This window comes from Dipteris shenzhenensis, chromosome 2, assembly GCF_047967505.1.
Source record: "Dipteris shenzhenensis isolate YYH24624 ecotype China chromosome 2, Dip_SZ_1.0, whole genome shotgun sequence".
Lineage (NCBI taxonomy): Eukaryota > Viridiplantae > Streptophyta > Polypodiopsida > Gleicheniales > Dipteridaceae > Dipteris > Dipteris shenzhenensis.
In genome coordinates this window covers 12,371,699-12,394,204 of record NC_141597.1, presented here as the reverse complement: position 1 = coordinate 12,394,204, position 22,506 = coordinate 12,371,699, and the positions used below count along the sequence as shown (strand labels likewise).

General features: G+C 43.1%; 1 protein-coding gene across 1 annotated transcript in view; it reads left to right on the top strand.

The window, feature by feature from the left end:
* The window catches only part of LOC147904342 (uncharacterized), a 178,713-nt gene extending 169,999 nt beyond the window's left edge, over positions 1-8,714 (top strand). Inside the window, exon 13 of the mRNA XM_087391234.1 lies at positions 8,511-8,714. Within this exon, the coding sequence (XP_087247360.1) occupies positions 8,511-8,714 (204 nt within the window). The remainder of the gene's footprint in view (positions 1-8,510) is intronic.
* The last annotated feature ends 13,792 nt before the right edge of the window (positions 8,715-22,506 follow it).

Below are 22,506 nucleotides of genomic sequence, written 5' to 3'. Positions count from 1 at the left end.
CTATGGTTCGACCATGAAAACAAAAGTGACTGAGACTGAACAAGAAATGCATCATCAGACCAAACATCTCTGCCACTGAACCTGAACAAGAAGGCATCCCAGGATATCACCTTCTCTACCCCCTTTCTTATCCGAAGGTTCCTCAACCATGTTAAGTCACCTCCAATAATCCATGAATCCGCAAGGTCAGCCCACGAGAGCAACTCTTTCCAAAACAAAACACGATCCCCTCTGTTGTTCGGAGCATAAAGGTTGAGGAAACCAACCTTACGTCCGTCAATCAGAAGTAAAACCCACTGGGCCCTGGAGGGGGTTATGGTACCGTGTCCAATGACCAGAGGGAGAATAGATTCTGAAACTGAAATGCATGTACCTCCTCTGGTTCCCGAGGTAGGAAGCCAAAAAGTCCGGCCTGAGAGCAGCTTACCTGACTTGGAGCAATCTCTGATATCCAGTTTGTGTTCTTGAAGAAAAAGAATGTCTAGGGAACCACCTGAAACACCTGGATGGAGCTGATTCCTGGTCAGCTGTCTGCGACGGCAATGAGAGATGCCGCCCAATCCCTGTATATTCCAACTGGCTATCCTCATCGGCGGGAGGAAGTGGGTTGGAATACCTTACCGGACCAGGTGGCGGAAACAGAAGCCTCTATCGAAGCAGACCTCCTGCCATACACACGAGGTCCGAGGGGAGGAAAGTCCACAAGTGAGAGAGAGAAGGATCTCTCAACAGGGAAGCCAATAACTGGCTCTCCAAAAGTAGAGGGTACAAAATCATCATCTGGGAGGCTAGAGAGGTCCTCCAAAGCGGAAAAAGAGTTCCGCTGAGCCAGTCCTGGGGAGGGGGTACGAAGGATTCCTACCGAAGCAGGAAAAGATTGTAAAACCCCCTTCCCTCTGTCCAAAAAGGGAGGCACCTGTACTGGATCCTGATATCCTGATCAAAAAGTGGTGCAGACGAGGTGCCAACAACCTGCGCTGCTGAGCAAGGTACAACCTGATCCAAGGGTGGAGTCGAACAAGGCTCCTGAACAGTAGTCTCCTCCTAAGGCTCCAAGGGGGTAGCCTCCGAAGAGGTGGAGGAGTGAACTAGAGTAGAGGGCCTAGCCGTGACCGGAACCCACCGTGGGCCAGAGGTGGCGCGGGGTGCCGAAGGGACTCGAGTAGCCCTAGGAGAGGGGGGAGCCCGTGTCTGAGGCCGTGTCCGTGGAGCGGTATGTCCTGCTCCAGCTCTCTGTCGTAAGCTAGTACGAGCTGGTTGCTTTGTGGGCCTCTTTTTCTTCTTTGGGCAATCTCTGGCGAAGTGCCCCGAGGATCTACAAATCCTGCACTGGTCCTGCCGACCTGCAACCTCAAATCTCTGGCGGAAGAAAGACCCATCGGGTCGCTGTAACATGATGTGGTCATTTGAAATATTGGGGTCCTAGACAATGACCCTAACCCTGGGGACCCCGTCCATCCTGACCACCTCAGCAGCCGAAGAGGGCTCGCCAGGGAGAGGGGGGATCTCTACCACCACACCAAACCTCTCGCCAATAACTGAAAGAAGCCAGTGATGAACTGAGGGAAGACCAGGGAACCTGATGAAAACAGAAACTCCCTGCTTGTCCTCTTCAACTGGGTCAAATCCCAGTTGGAAAGGAAACAAGAAGATCCTCCTGTAGCCTAGAAGTAGAAACCCGGCCTGTAGCAGGTCTCTCGTGACATCCGGGGAATCTAGGCACACTTGAAAGAAACCCCGTCCCAACAAATGAACATCCTTGAGGTGGGGGGCGAGGTCCTGAGGAAGCGCCGACAACATCCAATCTCTAGCTTGTAACCTGGAGGGGTGTGAGCCATGAATGCGTGCGAAGAGAGTCGTGGAACACTCATGTTCGAAATCCTTTTGCAACTGCTGTAGCTCGTCTTTTGAAAAAGTTACAGTTCTCGCGGCCAGTGTGAGCGGAGACGGATTGACTGAATGGGAACCCATTCGTCAATCGAGGTGTGTTGGCCGATTCAAACACAAAAAATAAAAACTCCGTCCGCTTTCCTGAATCCCGGTAATCCAGAAGAAGGAGAGGGTGATGAAGAAGGGAGGAGGGAAGAGGAGGGGAAGATAGGGGAGAGGAGGAGTGGAGGAGAGGGGGAGAAGAGGAGTAGAGGAGAGGGGAAGGAGAGGGGAGGAGAGGCTGCTGCGGGGGGAAAGCAGCAGCAGGAGCGGGGGGGGAGCAGCAGGCTGCAGCGGGGGGAGAGCAGCAGCGGGTGTGGGGGGGGAGCAGCAGGCTGCAGCGCAGGGCAGCAGCGGGCGCGGGGGGGGGAGGAGGCTGCAGCGCAGGGGGGGGAGGCTGCAGCGCGGGGGAAGGGGCAGTGCGGGGGAGAGGGCAGGTAGTAGGGGCAGCGAGGAGGGAAGGGAGGGGGCAAGCAGCAGGGAGCGGGGAGAGAGGCAGCAGGGAGCGGGGAGAGGAGCAGCAGCAGGAGGGAAGGGAGGGAGCAGCGAGGGGGGGAGCAGGAGGAGCAGCAGGGAGCGGGGGAGCAGCAGCAGCAGGGAGCGAGGAGAGCAGTGAGGAGGGGAGCAGGAGGAGCGGGGAGCAGCAGCATCTAGAGAGAGAGAGAGAGAGATACATACATCTCTCTCTCTCTCTCTCTCTCTCTCACATGTGTGTGTGTGTGAGAGAGAGAGAGAGATGCATGTATGTATATATGTCCCCCCATACATTGACAAATGTACCTATATACCATGTGCATTCAAGGCCTTTTGTAAAAACCCCTTATGAAGGGGTATTAAAGAAGAAGGTAAGTCCTAAAGGGGGAGGGGGAAGAAGGACCATTAATAATATTATGATTAGCAATAGGCATGCTATACCACACTATAGCTTAGTAATAGGCTTGACTCTTGATAAAGACAGCTGTTTGGCAGAGGACTGCTCGTGAATTGTTTTTGCTCCCTCCCTAATTTCTTGCCAAAGATAGTATATATATTCCTATGGTTTAGTCATGCACACAAGCTTCCTGGGTTTCATGGGAGCAGCTGCATCTGTGGAGTGAGAAGCCTAGTAGTTGGAAAGGCTGAGTAAGGGGATTTTGAAGTGGAACCTGGCTATCCCATGCTGGCCATTTCTGAGATATTCCCTTGCTAAACTAACCCCCGAGCTTGGGCTAGGGGTTCAGCCAGCACGGGGTTGAGAAAGAGGGAGGAAGGAAGTTTTTGCTGATATCAAGCTTAGACTACTAAAGAGAGGGAAATGTGCTGACCAATGAGCTGGTAGAGAGAGACAGAGAGAGAGGAAAGGATAGAGACTCCCCCCACTGCCTGTGACCCTAGAACTAAAGTGAGTTGTACTGAACGGGGAGGTGCCTGAATGGAGAGGGAGTTGACGAGATGGTTAAACGGATGGGCGGAGGTCCTAGAGGCCGTGTGAAGGTCTGAGAGGCACCACGAGAGAGATTAATGTTTGCGAAAGACCTCAGGGGTCTATGAGAAAAGTGACTTACTCCATTTGATAAGCAAAGAACCATGGGGGTGCTCAAGGCCAGCTCCTCTCGAGTTATTCTAAGGCATAGCTATATTCTAATACTGTCATAATGTGGCCTTTGTAACATTAGTTTAAGTCTAAGAATCTTTGGGTTTGGATTTGAAGTCCTTACCAAGCTCGATAAACTACCCATTTGGCTACTTTGTGCGCTTCCTTTACATTAGTGAATTCACTATTCCTTTTTTTGAGCTAGATCAGAGTGATCTCTTCAGATATTCAGATCCTTGTACCCTTAAGCTTATGTGTTTGTCTAAGGATCTTAACTCTTACTACCCTCCCTCTAAGTAGACTTGTGCTTGTGTGCCATTTTGATTGATATTGCATATATCGTTGCAATATCCACATCCTTATACCCTTAAGCTTATGTGTTCTTAACTCTTACTAACCTCCCTCTAAAGTAAACTTGTGCTTGTGTGCCATTTTGATTGATATTGCATATAACATTTCTGTCACATTCAACTTGTGGTTTTTCTTTCTTAAGACATACGATTATGTAATCTATGGCTTTCTCCTCCATCATCATGAAGTTAAGCATATTCCACTCCCCCAATGCATAAGATCAACTTATTTCTTGCTCTAGTTTAGTACTCTTTTACCTCCACAGAAAGATCCGCTCTATTGACTTTATTTTTGGCATCAATAGCCACCTCTTGCTTGATTGAGCTCACTTGATTGGTGATCATATCCTTAACTATGGAGGCAAGTATCAATGCCAATGGGGATGTATTACATTTGTATATGACCTTTGCAATAATTTCTTGCTTTTTATTACTCTCTTGAGCTTTTGTCCTAAGGGTTGCTTGAGCTCTTTGATTTCTTGTTACAAATAATAGACTTGCTCTTGTGGGTCTAATATGATCCCTTTGTCTCAAATGAGACTTTGCATAGGCAGTGGGTGTCGATAATGCTGCAATGGCGGAGCAGGAGGGCTTGTTGACTATAGTTGAGATAGCAAACGACTTCATCTTTGCAAGTTGCGTATTGGCCTACGTAAATTTGAGTATCCCATTGTTGTAACTAAGCCTTAAGTTGGTCAAGGGGTTCAGTCGAACCTTGGGTGCGTGCTAAGACTTTAACTTTAGAGTTGAGATGACCTAGGATTGAACAAACACACACACACACACACACACACACACACACACACACAGAAATAAAGAAAGAAAGATATATTAACGTCCTCGAAAGGCCTTATGGGCCTATGGGACAGAGTACACCAGAAAAAAAGATACCTCGTACAAGCCTTGTGGGGCTGAAGCAAAAGCAAAAGCAGAGAGAGAGAGAGAGAGAGAGAGAGAGAGAGAGAGAGAGAGAGGGGGGGGGGGGGGGGGGACAGAGGGAGGGAGGGAGAGAGGGGGGGGGAAGAGAGAGAGAGGGGGGAGAGAGAGAGAGAGAGAGAGAGAGAGAGAGAGAGAGAAATATTAACGTCTGTAGGAGGCCTCGTGGGCCTATGGGACAAAGTATGGAATCAAGTAACTCATACAGACCACTGTGGGCCGGGGCAAAGGGCTCACTAAGGCCCTTGCTGAGTACTAAAATGCTATACTAGTATAAAATAGCAAAAAAGTAGCAAAATAGTATGAGGGTGGCATGAAAATATCAATTGCTCAGAGCTAGAGTCCCAAATGCATGAGCCGGATCCACGTATCCAGGCTCCATGGTGGCTCTCTGATGAGATGCAAAGAGCTCACGTATCTGCATCTGTCGGGCTGTCTCCCGTGGTAGTGGAGGGTGTGGTCTCCTCGATCTCTAGATCCGATGGGCTATGTCAAGGGTGACGCCTCGCCTCAATTGATCTCCTCTAAGTAGAGCTGAAATAGGTCGAACCTTGATCGTGTGTGCTCTGGTTGTTGAGATATCACGCTCAACATCATGTGATTACATGTGCCGACCTATCTCTATGATCGGTCTACCTCTACCTCAGTACCTTGTGGTGCGGTGGTCCCATCCTGTTGCTCTCTGATATGTCGTAGTAGCGTCTCTCTGTGTCGTCGCATCTCCATCAGGTAGAGCCCAATATAGGACTGGTCTTGGAAGTGGATCAGTCTCGTGAGAGTGGGCCAAAGCCATGCCCCTCCTAAAAAAGGCAGTGGTAGCACCCTCAGATCTCATAGTAGGCTGGGCAAACACATAGAAAGTGTTCCTATGTCTTGACCACCCCTATCGTGCACAACCTACAACTCCACTGCTCTCTAGGTATGCCTGCAGCTCTCCCTGCCTCAATCCTCAACTTATGGGATGAGACCCACATCTGTCCGATGGCAATCCTCAACGCGTGTGAGACTCCTCTGTCCTCGAGATACTGAGGTCTGATGATGAGCCCATCCTCTGATACTCTTAGAAAATGGTCATAGTAGAGCTGGGTCTTGGTGGGGAACTCCTGGTCCCCCCCCCAAGTGCGAGATGTGTGGAGTTGAAGGAGTTCTAATCGTATGATGCAGTTAATCTCATCCCGTGGGATCAACTCGGGCAGTGCATCCATGCTATACTGAAACGGCGGAAGCCGATCCATCTAAATGCCGTGATTGGCAAACCATGCGGTGATGCATGCATACCATGTTGTACCGACCCCACTCTCTACTAGTCATATGGAAGACTCTAGTGCCAGTCTCGGAAGTCTCTTGCGAGGTAGGTCCCAAACTCTGTGGAGGAATGTCACTGTCTAAAAAATGGCATCAACCTAGAGAGGGGTCGTGGCAAACTCTACTTGTACTATATGATGGGGGACCGAGGGCTTTCTCCGAATCATCCTAGAGCCCATAATCACATGTAGCCACTCAAATCTCCTCCATTCTATTGATGAAAGGTCACACCCCCAATAGGTGCCGTATACATGGCAGTTGGCCTCACTAGAGTGTCGAAAAGCCAACAATTCGTCAGTGGATCCTGGGAGTGCGCCTCGAAGCACTATCGCTCTAGTCGGGCCAAAGCATTGTGCCCTCGTGTGAGTCGTGCTATGGCTACGTGGGTCATCGTGAAAATTGCACCCAAGTATGTGTAGGACTGCACAATCTCCACTAGCTGACTCTAGTATGTAAAGCTATGTTGGTGAAGCACTGTGTGAGAGGTGTTGAAGATCATGACCTTGGTCTTCCCAAGGTTAACCATCAGGTCTCTCTCTCTGCAAAACACCTCTAGGGCATCTAGATGTCTCTGTACTTCCTCTACCGAAGATGACAAGAAGACTATGTCATCCGCATATAGTAGAATCTGTATCATCAAGTCAGCTAAGTGGTGCTCCCTCACCTCCTAGGCGGTCTATGAAAGATGTAATCTCATCAATGTAGAGCCCGAAGAGAGTTGATGAGAGAGGGCATCCCTACTTTACCCCAATCGTGCTCTCAACCCAATCTGATAGGCCTCCTGGGGTAGGAACTCTCCCTCTGGTGGACTCATATAGGCTCACCACTCCCCATATCAGAACCTTTGGAATTTGCATTTCTTGTAGTCTCCTGATCATGCGGGATCGCAGGATAGTGTCGAAGGCCTTCCGAAAGTCTACAAAACAAGCGTAGACTTTCTAGCATCTCGACCTTGCCTCCTCAATGATAGTCCTCAGGGTGAAGATGTGGTCTAGTGTGGAGTGTTGTCTCCGAAAACCTGCCTAGCCTAGAGCACGTTGCCCATGTGCCTCTGTATGGCTACTACTGCTGATCGCCCTCTCCAGTATTGATCCATAGATCTTGGCTAGCATATGGCCAATCATGAGAGTGCAATAGTTCCCAGTATCCATGGGGTCACCTGCCTTGTGTATCGATACAATGGCGGTGGTACTCCATGAGGATGGGAAGCCGTGACATATGGTGTGGTTGAACATCTGCGCTAGGACCGGAGCCAAAATCTCCTGTCCATGATCGAAATGCTCAATTCGTAGCCCCGCATGGTCCTGTGCTCTCCGGCTATGAAGCCGGCTGAGTGCAGCCTGCACATTCTGTGCAGTGAGAACAAGTGGCAGGTGGTGGGCCTGGGCATAGTGGACATATCAGCTAGTGCCGACATTGGAACATCATAAAGAGAGCGTGTGTGTGTGTGTGTGTGTGTGTGTATGTGTGTGTGTGTGTGTGAGAGAGAGAGAGAGAGAGAGAGAGAGAGAGAGAGAGAGAGAGATGAAAGCATGCACTACATATAGAAAGATGAGACATGGATAATTTAATTTTTATGAGCAAGGTTTGGTGGGGCCTATCAGAGTAAGATATAGACAAAATATGAATGGCCATTTAACTAACTTTAATTTTCATCTTCTTTGCATATATACACCATAATGCCAGCATACTAGTTATGTAAAGACTTGAACACACATATTTTTATGAGCAAGGTTTGCTGGGGCCCATCAAAGTAAGATATAAAGAAAATAAAATGGTCATTGTTGTGGTCTTAACAACCTTGTGAAGAAAAACACATTAGCTTATTTGAATATACTTAACATAAGAAGAAATTAGTGAAGATTCCTTTATGAATATGATTTTTAAAAATATTGAATGATTAAGGCCTATTTGCAAATAACTGTTAGCAACAGTAATCAACTATGGTATTAACATTATCTTATTGAGCTTATGAGTCCATTGATGCAAGGGCATTGGATACATAGGGTCATGGAACAAAAATAACATAATTGCATCGTCAAAGTGAAATGTAACGTAATTTGAGTAATTATATTAGAATCACTAATAAAACAATGATAATTGAACCATAACCTTTCAAAATATTCTAGAATATTTGAAACTTTGAATTTGTTAGTTAAACCCTTTCAAAAATATGCTTTCTTCCATTTCACACAAAGTATAAAACATTAAGGCGTCATGCACATGGGATCTAGGATTTTATAAATGCAAGTTCATCTCAATTGATGAAGGAATGAATATCCCATAAAGTTTTTTTTTAAAGGATTATAATCTTATAAAAGTTGCAATAGATTTTCAAAACAACCCACAAAGAATAGGCTTTGTGACAATTTACACTAACCTCTGATGCATCTCTACTTGTCTTATTCTTTTTCCAGCATGCATCTAACCCCGTAGCGACAATATTGGAATGGATTGGAAGCCCCATCATTTTGGGTGGAGTAATACTCCTACTTCTATTCATAATTGTTCTATTAAGAGCAAAGCTAAGCCAATCCTATCAATATCTAGAAATGAGGTTAAAAGAATATGACTTGAAGCTAGTGGAATCACAAGAAGGTGAACATGAATATAGAAATTAAATAATGATTTTATTTATGTCTCTTTATAAGATGATTTAGAAGTAGATAAGTTTTTCCAAACTAAGCCAAATATGTTAAGTATTATAAGGTCAAGCTAAAGAGTTAACATCGTTGATGTCTTGAAACTAATGCATGAAGGACATTTTATCGCAAGGCAATGACCGTATAGACTTTATTACTATTTATAATCCTTAGGTAATACTTTGGTGATATGAAGTTGTATACTTTCAAAAAGTAGACGTTTTCTTGGTGATTGAGAAAAAGAGTGTACCATATTATTTTATAATGCAAATTTATAATATATTAGACTTGATATTAGACAATGCTTATGTGTGCTTCCATTCATATCGTTATACTTTACATTTCATAATTATTGTGGTAATAAACTAAATAGCATTTCATGCACATGTATCATATTTTGGAAAAAATATAGGGTTAAACATGTTTATTTAAATGTATTTAGGAAATATGATTGATTAGAGTTACAAAAAGTATATTATGGAAGAATGACACAATAAACACTATTAAATATTGAAACCTATAACTTTGAAACATTCAAATGGGATATACACATACAGCTTCGACCAATCAAGAGGTAGATTTCAAATATTCAAAAGGTACATTATTTTTATGGAGATCATGGAAATTTTTGATATGTGATGCTCACTTATTGACTTGAAGGCATGTCTAGAAAATATTATTTGCTTACAAAATTTTAAAAATTGTGTTCTTATTGTGACCCGTTGAGTATATTTGACAATATAAAAGGGCGTAATTTTGATGGATCTCAAATGATGTATATGATTTACTATGTTAATTGATAATGTAATAAAACCTTAATGGCAATGATCTTACAAGTTCTTATATAGAGGTATCGAAAGAGCGTTCTAATAACAAAATCCTTGTGGGTTCATCTCATCCTCTTTAAGTTTCATCTTGTCTATTTCTTTTCTTAAAGCAATGTGGTTATGGGGGCTAAGTCAAGGACCTATCAATGTTCAAATACATAAATATTAAGATTGGTTCTTAAAATAAAAGTTAAGGATTTTAAAATAAAGCTTTGTATATCAATAAGGCTCATTTGCAAGCTAATTAAATAAATGAAGCTCGTGTGAGATAGTAGATCATCCTTTACGTAAATGGCTATGCTTTCTTATGTGGGTTTTTGGGTTGAGAGTTCAAAAAACTCTAGCATGTTTTATTGCAAGCAATCCTTGTCCTTCTATGCTTAACCTTTCTTGTTTGCTTTCAAGTCTTGCTTAATTGTTTACTTGTGTAAGGTATCTAATAATATTTCTTTTTTTTCATTTTTCTATGCATTACAATGCCGCATATGGCTTTTCATCATTATAATTGTTTAAACACCCATGATTTGAGATATTCACGTGATGTGTCATAGATTTTACTATCTATTCTTTGTAAAACCTACCTACAATGTAAAAAATCACGAGAATACTCTAGATGGCTGCTTAGTCTAAGAAAATTAAAGTCCACATTTGTGAAAATGCCTTCTCTTTCCTTCCTATATTCTTATTATCATGAATTTACATTTTACTTTCCAATCTCTTGAATTGTTGCCTCTCTCTCCCATGTTGGTTCAGGTAAAATTGATTATTATAACTCTAAATATTTCAAATACATCTAACACTTTGCTAATTTTTGCCTTCCTCTACTTTCCTTTGGACCTCCCTACTCTTTTTTTGAGACATAACAAGGTTACCTCTTTTTATTTCATTTGTTGAGAAGCTTAATCAGGGCTTAATCTCACCCTTTCTACATTTGCTTTGATAACTCGTTGTGAGTTGCCATAAGGTGGGTGAGTTAGATAAAAATCCCAAATGCACACTCAAGAATTATTAGTATGTTGAGATGTATGAGAAAAAATAATAAAAATTACAACATCCCCATGCACAATTTTCACTTGGAAGTTCTATATGTCCATGAGGAGCTAGGTAGGATTTAGGTAGTGGGAATTGGCCCTCCTCAAATGCGGCTCAATTATGGGTAGTATTAACTAGAAAAGAATTCGAGACAAGAGGCTAGACGCTAGGCATGGTGATGCTCAGGGCCATATAGGAAAAGGGAACGTGAGGGGAGAAGCGTTAACATGGGTGGGAAAAAGGGATTAAGAGGGGTGGGAATGAAGAGGGAGACTATGGCACAAGGGGAGAGGGAGAGGGGAAAGAGGAGCATGTACATAATGGGACGAGGAATGTAGAGATGGAGACATCAAGGGAGGAGGGTCATGCTTTATTCGAAAGGAAGGATGGGGGGAAGAAATCAAAGTACTAGCTAGGTGGCTTTACAAGAATGAGTGTGTCCTATCAAGGAATAGCCCTTTCCTCTTATAGCCAAGAGAGGAGGTCTCTCCCAATAAATGCATCCTCCCACATGCATGGTGTGTGTGGAAAAGTCTTCCATGTGGACTAGGCGGTTACGCACTCTCAATTGTGTGCGACAACCCTTGGCCTCATTTTTCCACATATATCAACCTCCATATCCCAAGTCTAAGATACTCCCTTGGTCTCTTCCCAATTTTATAATACGTTCAATTATCTAGGAGAACAAGTGGAGGCTTAGCACAGGGAATCTTGCCACCTCATCCTACTTTTTCCATTATTTAACTTGCATTCTTGGTACAGTCCCATTGCTGCGTTCTTTGATGACTTTGTATGGACCAGTCCATAGTGGGAGGAACTTCTTATCCATTTGGTGGTTCAATCTATTATTAAAGCATAGCACAACATCCCCCTCAGCAAAGTGTCTTTCCCATTCCTTGCGAATTTTAACATCCAAGTGGGCCTTTTGTCAATTCTTTTGGATCTCTGTTTGATGTAGTGTAAGGCGTCGGGTTTCATCTAACTTCTCAAGTTGTACCAACCTAGCCTCTACATGTTCATCTTCTGTCATCCTCTGTTCTTGTGCCAATCTCAAGGCCGGAATCTCTATCTCTAGGGGTAAAACTACCTTAGTACCATACACCAACTCAAAAGGAGTGTGACCTGTAGATGTTTTATGGGTGATGTTGTAAGCCCACACGACTTCAGTGACCTTCTAATCCCACTGGCTCCTGTTCCTTGTGGCCATTTTTTCCATGGTTTTACAAAGGAGGCCGTTGGTTTGCTCCGTTTGTCCCATGGATGCTGGATAATAGATGCTAGAAGTGCGATGATTAATACCCATGTAATCCATGAGCAACTCCACTGCTTCATTTAAGAATGGACTCCCATGGTCAGATACTATTTCCATGGGTGTCCCAAACCATATGCAGATACGTTCAAATATGAAATTTGAAACTGCCTTACCATTTGCAGCGAGGAGAGCGATAGCTTCAGCCCACTTAGTGACATACTGAGTGGCTACCAAAAGATACTTCTTTTTATGGGTAGTCATGGGTAGGGGCCCAACAAAATCTATTCCCGAATGGACATCACTGGGTGATGTTACCCAGGACACAAATCCTTCCTATCAAAGAATTGGCATGGTTCACAAGTTTTGCAATACATAGTGACATCCTTGAACAAGGTCAGCCAACAGTACCCAGCATGTAAAATCTTCTTAGCTGTATAGTCACCGGCATAGTGGCCTCCACAAAATCCATCATGATAATGCTTCAATACCTTAGGTACTTCATTTGCATCAATGGCCCGTCTTAGTATCCCATCCAGGCCTTGATGGTATAACACCCCATCAAAGAGAGTGTAGCGCCTACTATCTCTACGGATTTTCTTTCTCTCATAGCTAGTACTTTCTGGAGGAAAGGAGAAAGCGGTCAGAAATCTATAGATACCACCATACCATGGATCCCCAACTTCTATGGCCGCTACAAGGGTTACATCGAGGCATTCCTCTAAATCAATCAAAGCATTCTTCAAGTTGGAACAACCCCTCTTTACAATTTTGAAAGAAAATTCATATTCTTATAGAACTGCCAACCATTTGGCCAACCAGCCCATGGGATTTGGTGATTGAAGAACCTGCTTTGCAAGACCATTGCTACAGATTATAATGAAGGACTTTCCAGCCACATAATGCTTAAATTTCTCAATGCAAAACACCAAAGACAAGGCATGCTTGTCACCTCAGAGTAGCATCGTTCGGTTTCGAGCAATTATCGAGAAGCAAATCGAATAGGATACATGAACCGATCCTCCCCTTGCTAGAGAAGAATACTTGCCAGAGTGTGCTCACCAAACCCAGGATTGATATAGAAAGTCTTTGACCAATCAGGATTGCGTAGAATGAGTTCTGAAGCCAAAGCACTCTTGATTTGTGCAAACCCATGATTACAATCCTCATCCCAAGAGAAATCAACCCCATCTTTTAATAGCATAGTCAGGGGTCGCCTCAAAGCAGCATATTGATCAATGAAGCGATGATAGTATCCTACTAGATTGACAAATGAGCGTACCTAATTTTTGTTGTTGGCAGGAAGAGCTTGAGGATAGCTTCTACCTTCTCGGGGTGCTTGATGCCCTTGGATGAGACAATATGTCCCAGTAACCTCCCTTGAGTGGCTCCAATGGTGCATTTATTAGGGTTGAGGCTGACATTCGCATCATTGACCCTTTGGAAGGCCAACCTAACCTTCATGACGTGCTTCTTACGTGCCGAGAATATACAGAAATCATCTAAAAACACCTTGAAGAAAACCCCCAAGGAGCAAACACCATCTGCATAAATCTTTGAAAGGTAACAGGAGCATTGGTGAGGCCAAATGGCATTACTTTGAATGCAAACGTTCCCCAAGGTGTGGCAAATGTGGTTTTAAGCACATCCTCCTCAGCAATTCTGATTAGATAAAACCCGGAGTAACCATCACAAGAAGTATACATCTCATGACCACTTACCTTCTCAAGAATGAGGTCTTGAAAGAACAGAGATGATGGTCCCTCTTGGTGGCCGCATTGAGTTTCTTATAATCGATGCAGACCTGCCACTTGTTGTTTTTCTTTGGGGTGACTACCACTAGTGAAACCCATTCAGTATTGTGAACCGGAACATCTACAAGCTTCTGCAACTTTGAGTGCAAAGCGTCGGTCTATAGGGGCCCTAATCTCTGATACTTCTGAGCCACTGGCTTAGCATCAAGCTTCAGCTCTATCTTGTGTTCTATGGCAATCACATGGCAAAGGTGGTGGTAGCTAGTTGTGAAGAGGTCAGGGAACTCTTTGAACATTTCTAGGAACTCATCTTTCTCACTCGGAGTGAGGTCAGGGGAAAGCATAGATTCAAGCTGTTGAGGACTAGCTGTTACCTTTTCTGCAGGTGGCGGGGGCGGAGACACAACCCATAATGTAAACTTCCTCCTCTGAGAACTCCCCCCCCCATCTGATTCTTCCATTAATTCAGACACTGAGGATGAGAGAGTATTAGTGTCTTGCTCCTCTTCTTCTTCTGGTTCCATGGCTCCTGGTTGCATCGGGATCTTCTCCTTAGAAGCACCAAAAGACATGTGTCATGTCTTCCAATAGTTGATTGCATCACTCTTTCTCAACCATGGTCTCCCGAGTATGGCTGGATAACTCCTGCCTGTATCTTCGATGTCCACCACATAGAAATTGACGGTGGTCGTTAACCCATTGACAGTGATGGGCAAATCCTCAATGACTCCTAGGGTGGCAAGTCGTCAACCATCTGCTACCTTGATTCGAGTGGAGGAACGCCTTGTGCATTTCAAATTCAATTTCTTCATGATACGGGGCACCATGATATTACATGCAGCTCCCCCATCGAGACACACACTTTTGACATGGCAATTATCTATGATGACATGTACTGTATGCGGGTGCCGATCAATTTCTTCAGAGATAGAAGAAACCTCTCGTACCTTTCCCTTTTTCTTGCTCCTCCTTGTTGAGAGCCCTTGTTGTAGCTCACATCTCACCTTAGGGTTTAATGCTATTAGTTGAGGAAGCGTGATGCTCAAAGACCAATGAGCAAGGTCCTGAACGACCGAATAGTCCTCTTGCCTCGAGTCGATGGGAAAATCCGAGGGCGACCACTTACTCCTGCGAGATCTTTTAGTCTTCTCTGTTGGTGGGTTTGCCATCTCAGCATCTGAGGGCTCTGAGAAGGACATCTTCTTCCTGGGGCAGCTCGGTCCATGGTTTGGAGAGGGGTCCGAGGTGGTACAACTTATTTTCTTGAGGTCAAGGATCTCTACGTTAGAATCCTCGGTGCGTGATTCACTTAGAAGATTCACCCTTTGAATATTGGGGCATTCTATGCGATAATGACCCTTTTTGCGGCACTCGTAACACACAACATTGGCACGTTCTCTTGGAGGGCGATTGGCTTGATTTTTGATGCCCACCATCTTAAGCCGAAGATCATTCAGGGCCTTGGCTAGGTCATTGACTCCGAGTTCTTTAGCAGGAGAGGTCGGGGGAGTAGGAAGGAGGAGGGCTCGTGGGCGAGGCTGGGGAAATCTTTCAGGCGGAGGTTGAGGATATACTCCTTGTTGAGGGTAAGCATCTAAGGGAGGACCATACATTTGAGGTGGAGGCGGTGGATATATCCCTGATGAGGGTATGCCCCTGAGTTGGACCCCCCACGTTGTTGTTGCAAGAATTAGGGGGTTGCGGAGGGACAATTATCTTCTTTGAAGCGGGGTCAGATTAAACTTTATCAAACTTTTGAGCAATCTCATGTGCTAGCACCATGGTTTCTGGATTCTCCCATTTAAGCTTGAGGCAGAATTCATCACTTGCTCCTGCTACGAGGTAGCCCAAGACATGCTGAGTCATTCTAGCTCAAAATCCGGCGCTGTCCTCCTGCATGGCAATTAAACGGTCCAGGAGTACGACCGCTTGATCCACATATCGACGCACCGTCTCACCTTCTGACTACTTCAAGTTTGCCACCTACATGTACACATTCTCCGGCTCCTCTTCTTTGCCAAAATACTCGATCATAGCTGCTCTCAACCTCGGCCAACTTTGGCGAACGTCTTCGGCCTGCTTCTTGTACCACACTTGAGCCAAACTCTCTAGAAATGTGGAAAGAACCAACAGCCATCTATCTTCAGTAAGAAAGTTGAGAGAAATACAACGACACTTGAAGGCCACAAGATACTCATTTGGATTTTCTTCCATTCGACCATAGAACACGAGAATGTCAGCCATGCTTGGAAGATGGAAAAGAGAGAGACAAAATGAGGCTTATCTATTGGCAAACAATGGAAAGAGGTAGCTTGAACTGAAAATCAGGTGAAGATACATCTACAAAGCACACATAGGCAGGGTAGGGTGTGACTGGTGTATTGTGAAATATTATACGGGAAGAATCTTCAGCATAGAATAGCTCATAGACAATCTTAAAAGGACCAACCCTCATGATATTGCATCCATCTTTACAAGCGAGGGTTAGAGACGTGGCGCTGCATGAGGTTGTTCATCAAGGCAAACAAGAATGCCATGACATCTCAACAGTTGGAGAGCTTGCACATCACCTTCAGCTTCTTCTAGTTCTTATAGTCGCCATGCTATTTCTTCAAGGGGTATGCGGTTTGGCATCCTTCTTTTGTGCAATGTCCTTAAATTCCTTTCTAATGATCTTCCAAAGTCGGTAAACTCGTATCAAATATACCCAACACTTAGTTTCATGATGACCACAACCTTTTCAGTCCTTACAAATGATCACGCTCATTCGTGGCTTGCAGCTTTGTTGGGGCGGTGCTTCCACTCGCTTCATGCATGATTGAAGTACAAGCTGAAATCAACAACTATATTTTGAGCTTGAGGGATATGCTGAATTTTTACCTCTTTAAATTGTTGGCAAAGTTTCAATGCTTGTTGATGTCGTGGAACCAAGCCTTTGCTCTGCACCTTCCACCTTTAACTAACTTGTTCACACACAAGTTGAGAATCTCCTTGCACCTCAAGTTGCTTGATGCGATGTTCTTGCGCCTTTTGTAGCCCAAAAATGAGTGCCGAGTACTTAGCTTGGTTGCAAGTACTTGCTGGTGCAGACTTGCTATAACAATACACCTCACCCCCTGGTGAAGTGAGCTTCACACCCACACCAGTAGCCTTGGTCGAAGGTTTGTATATGCCGTCAAATTGGAGGAGCCAAGATGTCATCACACCAAAACTAAAATCCGGACATCCCAAGTTTCGCAGTAGTCCAGGGAGAATTCAATACTTGAGCAAGATGTTCAGCACCAAATAAACTTGCAATCCTTTGTTGATAGTTTATCTTTAGACCAAAAAGAATCACAACTTGAAGCTCAAAATGAGGCACAAAAGGTTGATTAGGTACAAAGGGATTCCTTGGTCGAAACATTACCAACCATAGCCGAGCCCTAGAAACCTTTGTAGTGAGATCGAGAAGAAATCATTCAAGATGAGCTTATCCACCTGAATTAATAAACAGATGCACCAAGTCTCCCCCCAAGCTTGGGGAGCATCTTACTCTTCGGAGAATGTCACCCTTTTAATTACCTCCGATGTAGTAAGTAGCTCGATCACCGCACAATGAGTAGAATTGAAATCAAAGTCCTCCCAGTGTATCACTAGTTCTTTACCTTGAATCATCCATGGTGTATCATCCCACCCGTCATCTCCTTGAACCATGCATTGTACAATCAGTTGTTGAAGATCGACATAAAGATCAAGAAAGAGATCTCGCCAATTGGTAGCCGTAATGAGCGGAGGACCAAGCACCAAATCCTTGAACTCGTTAAGAAGTAACATAAATATCCACCCTCCTCATGTGGCATGCATCCAAGGAGCGAACTTGAAAAAGTTTAAAATCTACGATTTAGTATCATATATGAATAGAGCACATGAAATGAAGTACTTTTGCTTTTTACAACAAGAGGAAACTCCCTATGGTTAGAGAGTTACAGTTCATGAGATTTCACCATATAAGCAATATCATTACACTTTTATCACTTCCTATTTGTTGGCCCATGGGTAAGTCTTCCTTTTGTGAATGGGGAGGTCTTGGGTTCAATTCCCACTCCTTAATAAAAAGAGAGGAGAGGAGAGGAGAGGAGAAGAGAAAGAGAAGAAGATAGAAGGGGGGGGCATGATGTCTGTTGTAGATGTGCAGGAGCAGTTTTGCATGGTGCCGCACAAAAGATGCACAGAAGCGATTTTGCAAACGCAGTCAACCAAAAGATGCGTGGTATCGCACAGAAGACGTGCAAGAACCCAAAAGATGCACAGGAACTGCATGTGGAAGGCACAGAAACTGAGAAGTTCTGTAGTTGCAGAGATGGAGAACTGCGAGCAGAAGATGCGCAAATTGGAGATGCAAAAGCAGAGAACCGCACACAGAAGGTGCTACAGAACTACACCTAGTCGTAGAAGTAACAAATTTTATGCCACTAACCGTGGAGATTTCAATCCGAGCAACCATACCATTTCTATTAACTAGAAAAGAATTCGAGACAAGAGGCTAGATGCTAGGCATGGTAACGCTCGAGGGCCATATAGGAAAAGGGAACGTGAGGGGAGAAGCGTTAACATGGGTGGGAAAAAGGGATTAAGAGGGGTGAGAATAAAGAGGGAGACTATGGCACAAGGGGAGAGGGAGAGGGGAAAGAGGAGCATGTACATAATGGGACGAGGAATGTAGAGATGGAGACATCAAGGGAGGAGAGTCATGCTTTATTCGAAAGGAAGGATGGGGGGAAGAAATCAAAGTACTAGCTAGGTGGCTTTACAAGAATGAGCATGTCCCATCAAAGAATAGCTCCCTCCTTTTATAGCCAAGAGAGGAGGTCTCTCCCAATAAATGCATCCTCCCACATGCATGGTGTGTGTGGAAAAGTCTCCCATGTGGGCTAGGTGGTTACGCACTCTCAATTGTGTGCGACAACCCTTGGCCTCATTTTTCCACATATATGAACCTCCATATCCCAAGTCTAAGATACTCCCCTGGTCTCTTTTCAATTTTATAATACATTCAATCATCTAGGAGGACAAGTGGAGGGTTGGCCTATCTTACTCCACATGAGCCTATCTTACATGGAGGGAATAATCCAATATAATATCCATCTCCACCTATTTTATATTACTTCTCCCATGGTCCTTGGTCCATGTCTTACTAAATGCAAGCATGGGACCCCCTAGATGGAGGGGTGGCACATGGAGGAACCATGCCACCTTAACATTTCATAATATAATTACTATGGATTATGTACAACACACCTTATGGGTCCTCTTATGTGGAAGGGTGGCACATGGTCATGCCCTGCCACCTCAACCCTGGGCCCTATGCACACCATATTTTATTATACTATTGCTACACATACAAGCACACACACATATTTATGCCTTTTACTTTGGTCAAATTTATCCATAATAGTAGGCACTTGTGTTCATCGATGGCAAACTTTTAAGAGACTTTTGGGAAATGAGTTAGGGCTATATAGCTAAGCATATTTTCAAGAATCGTCATGGAAGCAACACTCATGATGGTTATTGTTTAGTACTTAATATGTAATAACTATTGCAAAAAGTAGCTATTTGTAGTAGAGGCTAAATGATTAGCATGACCTGACTAGAGTAGTTGAAATATCAACTAAAGCTAATCTATGGGTGATGCAAATATATTTATTAGAATGGGAGAAACTATGTCATCATGCCTCAATGCTAACATGAGTGATGCAAAAATGCATTGGGAAAGAAAATCTTGTTACTTCTAAAATATCTTCTAGGTATACATGGTAAATGGGTTGATAGAGCATGATGAGAAGATAGGGATTCTATTCCTTATTGTCTTCAAACATCTCAATGAGGAGATATGAACCTACTTGCACATTGGGAGATACTCCTTTCCTTATTTATTTAAGTAGGCCATAACAATTGAAGGTGACTTGCAGATTTCCTCTTTTTTGGAGTAGAAATCAATGACACGATTATGAAAAGAAATGTATATCTAAAAGTGTCATCTCGCTCCCTTCTCTTTCAAAATTGAAGCTCGAGGAACCCACTAAAAAACCTCTCTCAATAGAAGAAATTTTTGATTATGTTGTCGTAATATTAAGGTTGGGAATGCTAGTTGCAAAGCCTAGCCAACCTACTCAGCAAATAGAGAAGAGAATTGGTGTCATGTTGGCAGTGTGCAAGAAACCACACTAAGAAATGAATGTCTTACCATCTAAGTGAGACCATTCCAATATAATGTGCCATCTTCGCAAGGTATGGGAATCATGACACCATCACCTCTACATAAAACCCTAGAAACAAGATGTTTAGTAACCCTAATCAATTAAATCCTACAAATTATCATCGTGGACAATAACTTTCCAAGGGAGAGAGAGACGTATAGAGGGCCTAGAAGTGCAACTGCCTCTCCAAGCTCTTCCTCCTTGCTACAAGTTGGAGCAACATATTTTTCAAGAAAAAGTCACTTGCCATGGTAACCTAGCTTTCTGTACCAGACTTGAATCGGACCTAAATTTTTAACATTCCCCATTTTTTTTAAACTGCTTGCGGAGCGTATTTCTATCTAAGGGATAAGTGGTTAGCCTAGTCACCCTAATCGCGAGAGGCGACCACAAAGAAAATAAAGTTTTGTTGTATCTAAACTTCATTTGGATCACTTACCACATTCGCAATGTCACAAGGGCTTAATGAGGGTGGGGGAGTTCTGCATGAGGATCACAACAACTCTAGCATGGATTCATATCTTCAATGACCTCCTTTCTACAACTCAAACTATTTTTCCCCAATAAGAATTATGACTCACTCAAACCATTTTGCCCCAAGAAGAATTAGCTTTCTGTCCCAGACCCAAATGAGTACCTAAATTTCTAACATTCCCCTTTTAAAAAAATTTGTTTGCAGAGACTATTTCTATCCAAGGGATAAATGGTTAGCCTAGTTACCCTAATTGACCACAAATAAAATAAAGTTTTGTTGTATCTAAGATTCATCTGGATCACTTACCCCATTCGCAATGTCGCAAGGGCTCAAAGAGGGTGGGGGGGAGTTTTGCATGAGGATCACAACAACTCTAGCATGGATTCACATCTTCGATGATCTCTTTTCTACAACTCAAACCATTTTGCCCCAAGAATAATTATGACTCACTCGACATCAATGCCTTTTTTCTAGAGCAACAAACCAAAATGAGCATTGCTTACAAAAGGACCCATGCACCTCTAAATCAATTAAGTCACCCAACATTAGAGCCAGCCCCCATGTAGTAGTAGGGATCAATACGTGTTTAAAGATCGTATTACAAAAAAATTAGACTCAAAAGGGGCCCTGTAAGAGAGCCCTTGGGCTAGTGACATGGAAGGATAAAGTGAATAAAATTGAGTAAAACATTGGATAGTGGAGGGAAATAGAATATTGGAAATGACTTGACTTTTCTATTTCTGTATTCAAAGCCTCAAATTTTGATGTAGACCTCCCACTTGGTGCCTCCACTCTCTAATCACATTTTTGAATAGTAACCAAATTGAAAAACCTAGTTTCTCAACCAAACTTGCACCATTTGTCCTAAAACCAAATCCTCCCATCCAACTACCAGACTCCTCTCATTCTCTCTCATTTCTCTTCTCTCTCCCTCGTTTCTGAGCTCCATTTTGAATTTTTCTTGCTCCAACCCTATTTTCAAATCTCTTCCTTTCTTTTGAGCAGGAAGCTCATTTCTCTGTTCTCTCACGCCAAAATCTCATCGATTTCCTTTGCTACTGGCATTTCCCTCCCATTTCACTTTCATTCTTTCAAAACTTTCAAGATTTTTGAACGAGATTTGCCATGCCTTCTTCTTGCTCTATTTTGGGCGCTTTTCTTCATTTCTCTTTTCTCTCACACAAAATCCATCAATTTCCTTCTCTTTTGCATTTCCCTCCCATTTCACTTTCATTCGCTTAAAACTTTCAAGACTTTTGAATAAGATTTGGCATGCCTTCTTCTTGCTCTATTTTCGATGCTTTTCTTTCAAATCTCACCACTTCTCTTGGCTAAGATTCTATTGCAATCTCAAATTGTTTTCATGTAGATACTCGAGGCAATCATGTTCTGGATGAACCATAAATGATGCAAGGTGTTTTGAGCCTAGAAGGAGCTGCTAGATGAGATTCTTTAAGAAAGGATGAAGAAGATTGATTTTCAATCATTGCACTTGCTTATGCATGAAAATCAATCCCTCTTTTCTCCATCTCTTAACATTGGTCTATGGGAGGCATGATTTCAAAGACTTGTGAAGTTCTTAGGTCTATCCAAGTAGCTTTCATGGAGGGTGAGGTGAGATATCTTTTGTAGCAATGCAAGACAGTAAACATGATGAGATTTTAGATTCAATGATGCAACTTTGGAAAAACAATTAGTTTGTAGTTCATTTTTTGTAGTTTTGTTTTCTTTTATTGCGTGTTTTGAAAATGATGAAAGACTTGTTTGTTTTGAGATAAATTTCCTGAGAAGTGAGCTCATAGAGGCTTTCTTACAAGAAAGAATAGTGCAACAGTTAAAAAGCAATCGTTTTGGATATCTTTTCAAGCAGATAAATAGTTTCAAACACATACACTCTTACTATGTACAACTTTCTATAAAAGATAGTTTGAAATAGATTTCAAGATGTTTGGGAGCATGTAATTTGTTTTGGAGCAAGATCCATCAACTTTAGTCTCTTGGAATCAAGAGGGGCCACTGGGGAGAACAAGTTTGATCACATTTTTATTCCAAAGATCCATGTTTCAAGAATCACTGTTCATTCACAAGTTTTTTATTTATTTTACATTTAATAGTTTAACAATGTTTGTAGTATTTAAATGTGATTTATGTTGTTTATTTGTAATTTACAAAGTCAAGTGTACCTCTAAATTTGC